Below are 9,399 nucleotides of genomic sequence, written 5' to 3'. Positions count from 1 at the left end.
TGACAAACAGTGCCAAATCTTAGGGCAAACATGATTGTTACCTGGCTGTCACCAATGAAGGCAGGACCGGTGTCGTGAATGCTGCTCATCTTCTCTGTGGTGGCTGTGACAATGGATGTCAGAGAGTGGGACTCGTGCGGTCTCGCAGAATTAAGAATAAGTTGTCGGGTCTACTCTCACCAGCCCTTTTCAATGTCTATATGAATTAATCTTTGTGGGTTAAGTTTAAAAAAAGTGAAACCTATGTAAGCTTCAGGTTACTACAATGACAATGAAAAAAAACTGAAAAAAAAAACTAAGGTGGAGCAGTGTAAATTAATATTTTGTAAGGCAAGAGTAAAATCTTTTTTGGCTTTAATGAGTTTCTGGCTAAAATTTCATGTATACATTTATTTGTTAGCTGGATGATTCACAGAATGCAATTATGCTAACAATAGTGTGGTGCAATCCCAGTCACCTATGAGAAAATATTGGTATAATTGTCTTTTTAACTGTTTTGTATTGTATTTTGTATTGACTATTGTGGTTTCTTCTCTAATGGACCCTGAGTCTGGAAATAAAGTTGAATTGAATATCATAAAATACGTCAGTTTAGACTGGAATATTCTTGCTGAACTAGCAACATCTATACTTAGGGTAAAAAACTTGATAAATGGCAATTATCTATGTTAGCCCTTTCACAATTTATTTTAAGCAATTTTAGCATACTTGATGCAAAGTCATTATGGAATTGTAATATTTACTATGATGCTAGACTAGTAATGTAACAACTGTCTTTAAAAAAAAAAAAAAAAAAAAAAAGCCTATAAAACAAGATGGTTTGATCTGAATTTTATTGAAATATTTGTGTAGAGAGTGCAAAAAATAACTTGGAAGAATATTCACATCACCAAAAACTATATCATATTTGAGGAGGTGGAAGCCACAGTTACAATTCACATTTGCAAGGACTTTACATATAGACATTAGAGCTTACTTTAAGATATATTAGCAAAAGTATTATACAATGTAAAGATATACTAGTATTCATCATAAATTGAGAAAAGAGAGTGAGAGAATGAGAATTAAACAAACATGTATATGGACATATACAACAGAAACAAAGGGGGCCAGGAAAGAGAATATAGCTGTAAAGTAGTCTCAAAGTTATGATCAATTATCGCACTCTGAGCATTATCATTCTCAATCAATGAAAGACTGTCATGTTTGGCAGAGACTTATAGAAACTACTGTACAATGTGAGAATATACAATAAGAATGATAAATGAACTAGTTTTATTGAAAACATTACAGAAGGTAAATGATTGATGAGAGGACACAGATGCACTGCTTCAACTTTCCTATCTCAGAGCAAAAATCCAAGATGGATGAAGTGACAAAAATCATAACACCCTCCAAAATCAGTACCTGGTGAAGAGCAAATGCACAGCGGTTCTCCAAAACAGAGCAGGATGCCAACTTGTTTTAAGGGAACAAGTTTCATTAAAGGTGTTTTTTTTTCTCTAAAGTTATATAAACTTTTGTATCCAAACTCTCCACAGATTCTACATTACAATTATGAAATTGTTATTTAGGAAACATTAGTGCTTGCTATGATCTGGTAGTGTAGAGCAGAACCATTTACAAGTGGGATAACCTTAACTGTTTCCTCTAATAATACAAAATGCTCAGTTACTCTCCTCTTTACACATTAAAAAAGCTTCTTATCCATCACATACAATCATTAACAAGGCTCTTGGCGTTTAAGCCCCAAATATCACTGTACAGCCCCAAAAGGTATGCTGTACTCATGGATCCATAATCCATTTCCCAAAGATTTTATTGTTACATGGTGCACCTACTTCATTCTTGAGCCTTCACATCCTCTTAGCATATTTACAAGCCTTTTCCTGACACACTTCCCCTTGGTGATCGGCCAGACCGCTTTGTAGACTTCTGGCCATCGCTGTTACCCTCGTCACCAGTTGGATGGCTGTGACCCTGAACGTGACTGGGTGGGGAAGGTGGCGGGTATGAGGGAGGCGGGATGGTCAGGTGTGGTAGAGAAGGCATTGCTGGGCGAGGTGTAGTGGGAAGGGGTGGCGGGGTCGAATGATGGTACGAGCGAGGTCTGGGTGATGGGGAAGAGCTGGCGCTTTTTGCTCTCGGAAGGGTCTCAGGATGATCGCTGATCTGCTCCAGCAAAGAAGGCATATCCCCCTCGATCTTCTCTAGAACGGCAGCCATTTGCTTCTCAATTTGTTCGATTACACAATCCATTTGCCAGTCCGCGCTGGCTCCACTTCCTGGTTCAAGACCACTGTACTGTCCGACAGAGTAGGTTGGACAGTATGGGCTCCCGTACCCTGATGCACCATGGACCATCTCCTGCAGCTCCTGCTCAAATACCGTTTTATCATGGCCAAGACTTGAAGATCCCAATCCCGCATACGTACACTGGATGTTTTTCGCCGATTGGCTCCCCTTGTCCGATCGTCCTTTCTTCAACTCTCTGCTATTGGGGTTGTCCTCGCAAGTGGCCCCAACCTCTGCTGGCTTCTCTGCAACTGCTTCTGGGAGCTGTGTTTGACACCAGCTGCTTGCGGCCATATCATGGGCCGTGTCTTTCTTGTCTTCTGATTGAAGAGGTGTTTCCTTTTCCACTGACAAGGTACCAGTTTTGGCATATGAACATGAGCTATGATCCATCGAGAGATTTGCAGCCATCTTGCGTCGATTTGGAGTATCAGGGATAGGTGATTTCTTCTCAACATTGCCAACAGTTGTGGCCTCTGGCTCTGTGGGGATGTGGTTCTCTCGGCTGTCTGAGGTCTTGATTGGCTGGATGGGTGCTGCTTTCTGGCTCGCTCCCGTAGATGATTTGTCCTCCCTTTCAGAAGTGCTTTCGTTAGTCTCTATCTTGTTCGGCTCCTCTGCTTGTACTTTTAAAGAGCTGTTTGATCGGGCAAGGGTCTCTGCTTCTTTCTCTTCTACTTTTTTGTGTCCTGCTTCGTTTTCTTCACTCTTCACGGGTCTGCTTTCGACGGACGCCTCATGGGACATGCTCACAGTAGAAACGCCACCTGAGTCTTTTTGTGTCCCCTTACCATCTAATCCATCTGCTTTGACCCCTTCGCCATGGGCTTCTACTGCACCATCAGCCGATCCAGCTTCGGAGGCTCGGAGGCGCTGCATGAATGTGGTGACACGAATCGCTTTCTGAAAGTGAAATGAAAAACACCCAACACTTAGAACCCGGTGAATTATCAAGTAATGTAAGGTCTTCTTTGCTATGGAGGTGAAATGCATAGTTAAAAGTGTGGCAATCGGTGGTAGCAGGTTTCCCTCTCTATCGCTTTCATGAGACGTACACATTTGAGATGGGCGTTTTAGTAATTTTGTTGTGTCAGAGGGAGGCGTCACAGGTGTCATTATATCGCTTTTTCAGCATATCGAAACAACAAATTTTTAAGAGTTAGTGTAATAGTTCAACTTTTTAAATCCCTGTTCTGATATGTTTGGTTCTAGCTGTTTTTCGAATGTGAGAATGCAAGAACTGTGAAGTTACGCAATAACTGCAAGATAAATTATGTCTGAACCAAACAATGAAATTAGTTGTAACTGGCTGTTGATCTGAGTGAAATGTTTTAAGTAGGGATGCACAGAATATTACTGTACCTTATTGATTATTTGCCGGTATTTATTGGTATCAGTTGATATTGGATATTTAACTGTACATGCTCATTTTCTCAATTTTTATATTTAGATTACCTTTGCCATCATCTAAATCTCACTTAAAGTTCATCTTTAAAACCACCTTTAATTTAATAACACAGTTAAATGTAATATTTGGCAAATCTTAAAATGAATATTTTTTTTCTTTTTTCATGTTCCGATGTCTAAAATTTACTTGTAGCATTTAAGATGTTTTTTTTTTTTTTTTTGTGCGTTTTATTTTACATTTATTTAGAAAAAATAGTACAGAATTTTAATATCGGTCATTTATCTGTTTTCAACCATTGCATAATTATCAGCTTATTAGTATTGAGCCAGAATTTTTATATCAGTGCATCCCTATTTTTAAATATATAAAAAGTAAAGTACAGCAAATATTCTCATTCTCGATAATTGCTGTCTTTCGAATGCTCTGCTGCTCGTCCCCATCCCTAGCACACATACAGGATGACCCCCCAATTTGATATGTATGTGTCATTGGCAAAAGCATGACGTGAATAAATGAATCAGGGTTACAGTAAGTCATCTGAGGACAAAGCACTTTCTCAAAGGACAAACCACTCTCTCTTTCTCTCTTTTCATAAGAACCACTTTGGTCCTTTCTGGCACACACAAACACAGGGACAACTTTTCATACACATACAATATGATGAATAGTCAATCTGGAGATTTGTCTGAGTGAATGAAGGGCTAACTGGAATTCAAACTGGAATATTGAGGACACTGTGAGTAAAAGCCAGACGGCATATGACTGAATGCACATGGGACCAGCTGGGCAGTGATAAATTTGTTAGTTACTGGTGTGCAGATACAGGGAGGCTTAAGTACAGCGAGAGTCTTTCCAACAATCCGACTTGAACTACATATTTCCTGAATGATCGTAGCTTGAAGAATCAGGCCAGGCCATGAGACACTGCAGCCATGTATTATCGTACACTAGGTATGATGCTAGAGGAAATATGAGTGTCCAAGTCAAAGATTGTTATACAGAGAAAAGAATCTCTGCCTCTAGGCTGCCCCGCAAATATCAACAGTACCTTCAACTCCTGGGTATCACATGCAAGGAAAAAGCAAACATTAAAATAATAACCATCAGAACCTTTATTAAACAACAGCTTCATTTGCCATTATCATCTTTACAGAGACTGTCCTATCCATTATCTTATTATTTATTGTGCTGTTTGCTAGAAAAGTGAATAATGCAATTCCTTACCCTCCACTTTGCCTTTGCAAAGTTTTTCTCAAACTGAGCACAGACTCCTTCCTTCAGATTCTTTTCCGAAGCCCCGTTTCCAGCGATCCTAGTTTTCAAATAAATAAATCAAAATAAGTAAAGGTGTTGTCTTTGAAAGAAATCAACTATTTGAGTGTAGACTTACCATGCATGCGAAAGTGCATCTTGTGCAGTAATTCTCAGCATTTGGTCAACATCCATAAGTCTGCAGACCAGCTCTTTTGCTTCATGACATGGAAGAAAGAGACTGAGGGGTAAAGCATCAAAAATAAAATAAAATAAACATTTGAAATATTACTAGTTTGGATCAGGAGCTTCTCAGTTCCTGATCTTAGTACCAGCAGGGGAAATGTCATCCCAGTACGGTGAATCAAATTCAAATTCTCCACCAACAATGCGGCAGAAGATGATCCGGTTGTGCATGTCGGTGTTCTCCTCCTCAGTTTCATCATAGAAGGGAGGGTTTCCAGACAACCTACAAATGAGATTTGTACAATTTGTATTACGTTCTGCTGTGTTGTACTACATTTCCTTTGGAACAAGATCATGAGTATGAATTTAGGTATAAAAGTTAAGTGTTTTAAATCAGGGGTTTCAATTTCAAATTTTTTGGTGCCAAAGAACCGTCTAAATATCTTCTTGCGAGGGACCCCCTTCCTAAAATATAAGGGCAGATATATATTCTTATTTATAAAACCACATTAATACTGTGTTAAATATATTTTATAAAATTGTGCGGACATAATTTTTGTTTACATTATTCATTTGTTGTCATGGACACTTGTTATGTTCAGCTGTGCACTCATTACAGTATGCTTTTTCCTGTGAGCTTTTTTTTGCACAATAAAATAAAACCTGTAGCTGTCATGAGCTGGGTTTGTTCTCTCTCGCTCTGGCCCTGCCTGTCTATTTTCCCACCTGTTCATCGTTGCAATTAGCGTTCGCTGCTTCTCTGTGACACCTGTTCTCACTTTAGTTTCATTACTTTCTCTCTACTTCATTTGTTCCCCTTGTTCTTTGTTGGATTATTTCGTGTGTACGTGAGTCATGCCTGTGTGATATGTTATCTCCATGAAGATTTACCTGTTATTATCTTGTCTAGTCTAGAGGAGTTGTGCTCGTCTTGTGTGCTTTCTGCTGCTGGTGGCCTTCAACAGTCTTCTCTCTGCGGCTTTGTAGCCACTTGAATAGTAACAGGACTGTGTTACTGCCACTTGAATTACCAGCTCTGCAAACTATTACCAAGACAGGAGTCTTTCGTTTTTTGCTGACCTTCTGTAAAATACACTAACTTTGAGTTTATTCCAGTTCTGTATCGTTGCATGACAGACTGCCTATGTTAATTCTTCATTAAAGACTATTGCAAGAACTTGCCTTTGCACTTGGATCCTCTGTTTCTTCTGACAGTAACTGTAGTTTGCCCTTTTTGCCAGTTAAATACCTTAAACAAGTTCAGTGTTTTGTTCTTCCCTCATATTTAAAACATTTAAAAAATATAAAATATTTTCCTCATATTTTGATGGCTTTTGAACTTGTAGGGTCATTAAAAAGAAATATCCCCTCCTGACATCACTTTTTGCCACTACTGTATATAATACATTTTTGGAACAATGTGGGGTAGACTGTAAACACTATACAAATAAATTGGAATTAAAAATGTAACAAAATATTTTAAATAATCTCATGATTTCTGACCCTAGCCCCGTTTTTTATAAAAAACCAAACACATAAAGAATCCCTGACAAACCAATTGAATCTTAGTGTATCCAACACCAACTTACAGTATGTACATAATGACCCCCACCGCCCAACAATCGACTGGTCTTCCATAGCGATGACGTGCCACCACTTCAGGAGCTGACGGGAAATATGACAAACAAATGTGAAGATTACTGCTTCGCATTCTCAAAGTTAAAGAAAAATAAAGATCATGGTGACGAATAAATACCCAGGTACTCAGGTGTCCCGCAGGGTTCAGTGATTGAGCCGTTCTCAAACCTGGACAGGTAGAAATCCCGCAACACGACTTTGTTGTGATTACTCTCTCTATAATACATCAAGTTCTCCAGCTGAAATGACAGAACAGGCAGAGGGCAAAAAAAATCAATACTTTAATATATAAGTAGGCTACTGATAGGAGGAAAGAGATGGCATTAGGCCCAAGTATGATTGAATAAAAGGTTGCTGTGTCCCTAATGATGTTGATATTCGTCTTTCATCTTGCCGGTAGAGACCAGACAGGACACGCCCTTCACCCGCTCTCAATGTGAACAATGAGTTCTGTCTTTAAAAGATAAATCTGAAAACCCACAGCTGACCTACTCTTTATATTATGTGAATCTCATTCTGTGATATTTCAAGCACAAACCCTAAAAGGAAATGCATCAAAGCTATATCTAAAAACACCCGGGAGGCAACACAGAATTATGCATTACAGACAAGAGCAAATGAGATGCATATATACACATAATAGAGAATGCCTGATGCTAATATCCTGCACAGCGTGTTGCTGCCGTGCACTAGAGGGCACTATAAACACATGTTGTCTTGTGACAAACAGCATCATAACCTTATAATGACTTTAGGATGAAGCATTAGAACCACAGGAGCTGGCAATGCTGTTTATTCCTTTCATATTTGTTTTGAACATTAATGACACCCACAGGGAGCACCTGCAATATTACAGTTGTACAGTGTTATGAGTCAAAGAGGACTAGGCATTTGATTAATATAACTGAAGATTATCATTTAATACTCCACAAATAGAAACATCCCCAGCACACACATGCACATTAACACGTTTAAAGTTACAGCCTTTGAGTCGCATGTTCAGATATTAAACCGGCTTATGGTGCATATGGTTTTGCACTCCCTTATTCTATTCTATATATGGACTTTCCATTAATACAAATGATCAAATTATGACTGCATACCTTTAAGTTCCTGTGGACGATGTTGAGGGAGTGAAGGTACGCCACTGCTTCTAAGACCTGACGGATCACATTGGAGGCATCTCTCTCTGTGTAGTTCCCCTGGTCTAAGATCCAATCAAACACATCTCCACCTGTGGCCCTGTGATGAACACACAGTCAAAACATAAGATAAAAGCAGGGAGATCTGGATATGTGTGTGTACAGTGTGTAATTCTAATTTAAACTGTATTTAATTGGTAGTAAGGTTGGTCAGGGATGGAGTATATGCCCTAATAGGACCAGTGCTCCAGGGCCTTTGACTAACTGGGACCTTGAGCTGATAGGTGGACTGACAGCTGGAAACAAGGTACTGCAAACATAAATCTGATACAGATAGAACAACAGCCCTGTAATGGATTGACACGCATATATTTGGAATATTCAAATATACATATATATTTGACATATACAGTAGTGGCCAAAAGTGATGCCCCCTCTAGGAAAATTTACTTCTTTACCCTTTATTCAAATATTATTTGACTATTGCATAGTTGTGCTACAAGTAAATTGTTTTATTTGTGATAAAATGAAATCATCGCAATGAAACATGCCAAAATGTGCAGACAACATTTTTGGCCAAGTTGTCATACATAGAAATTATGAACACACAAGACAGAATCAATGAAATATTAAGCATTTTTTTGTGTGTGTTGCATATAAATAAAACCTGTAGCTGTAGTTTGACCCTTTTTTGCCAAATAATTTTGTCAGATAAATACCTTAATTTAGTTTTGTTCTTCCCTCATATTTAAATTGTTATATTTATATTGAAATTATTATATATCCTCATATTTTGTTGGTTTAATCAAACTTGTAGGGTCATTAAAAAAAAAATCCCCTCTGGACATCATTTTTGGCAACTATAGGATTATTTCAGTATATTCAGTATAATTCAGGATTAATCCAGAGCCTCACAAAGGACCAAAATGCATTACTGTGGTTAGTCACCAAACATAAAACGATTAGAGAATTGCAAAACATAGTGAAATATCACTATATTAGAAGGATTTTGATGAACCATTACATAACGACCTGCCCAAAATTGCTAAATCATTAAGAAAATGTGCAGTTTTATTTTACATTTTAAATCAAATTAAAAACTAAACGTCATAAATTTCAATCCGGATCGGAACATTTTGCCAATACGTACAGTAATGCACAGATGTGAAACTGTAAAATCTCAGAATATGTTCTCAGACTGTTAAAAATGTTGTGATTTCAACAAAATACCCCAAAGTAAACATAATATTAATCTATGTATGTTATTCTACATCTGACTTCTTATGCACCTACTTTAGGGTAACTCTGGCACATCATTGCCACCAAAATTACATTTGAACTTTTTCAAACACTTCAAATATTTTATTTGCAGAATGCCAGATATGCAACTGGAGCTAACATCATTCTATAGGATCTTTAAGATTAAAACAGAAATGGTAAATGGCAAAATGTCCAGAAACTGTATTTTCTATTATAGAC

At 38.0% G+C, this 9,399-nt stretch overlaps 1 protein-coding gene across 2 annotated transcripts in view; it reads right to left on the bottom strand.

Annotated features, from left to right (window-relative positions):
- Positions 1-816: 816 nt before the first annotated feature.
- Positions 817-9,399, bottom strand: part of camkvl (CaM kinase-like vesicle-associated, like) — a 44,256-nt gene continuing 35,673 nt past the window's right edge. For both annotated transcript variants that reach the window (XM_084098184.1, XM_084098185.1), the window contains 7 exons: positions 7,882-8,020; positions 6,897-7,017; positions 6,730-6,805; positions 5,287-5,423; positions 5,094-5,172; positions 4,928-5,015; positions 817-3,198 (listed from right to left, as the gene is read on the bottom strand). In XM_084098184.1, coding sequence (XP_083954310.1) covers positions 1,876-3,198; positions 4,928-5,015; positions 5,094-5,172; positions 5,287-5,423; positions 6,730-6,805; positions 6,897-7,017; positions 7,882-8,020 — 1,963 coding nt within the window. In that variant the 3' untranslated portion in view covers positions 817-1,875. The remainder of the gene's footprint in view (positions 3,199-4,927; positions 5,016-5,093; positions 5,173-5,286; positions 5,424-6,729; positions 6,806-6,896; positions 7,018-7,881; positions 8,021-9,399) is intronic.

Source organism: Abramis brama (genome assembly GCF_963993115.1).
Source record: "Abramis brama genome assembly, chromosome: 22".
Classification (NCBI taxonomy): Eukaryota; Metazoa; Chordata; class Actinopteri; order Cypriniformes; family Leuciscidae; genus Abramis; species Abramis brama.
This window is presented reverse-complemented; position numbering and strand designations above follow the sequence as displayed.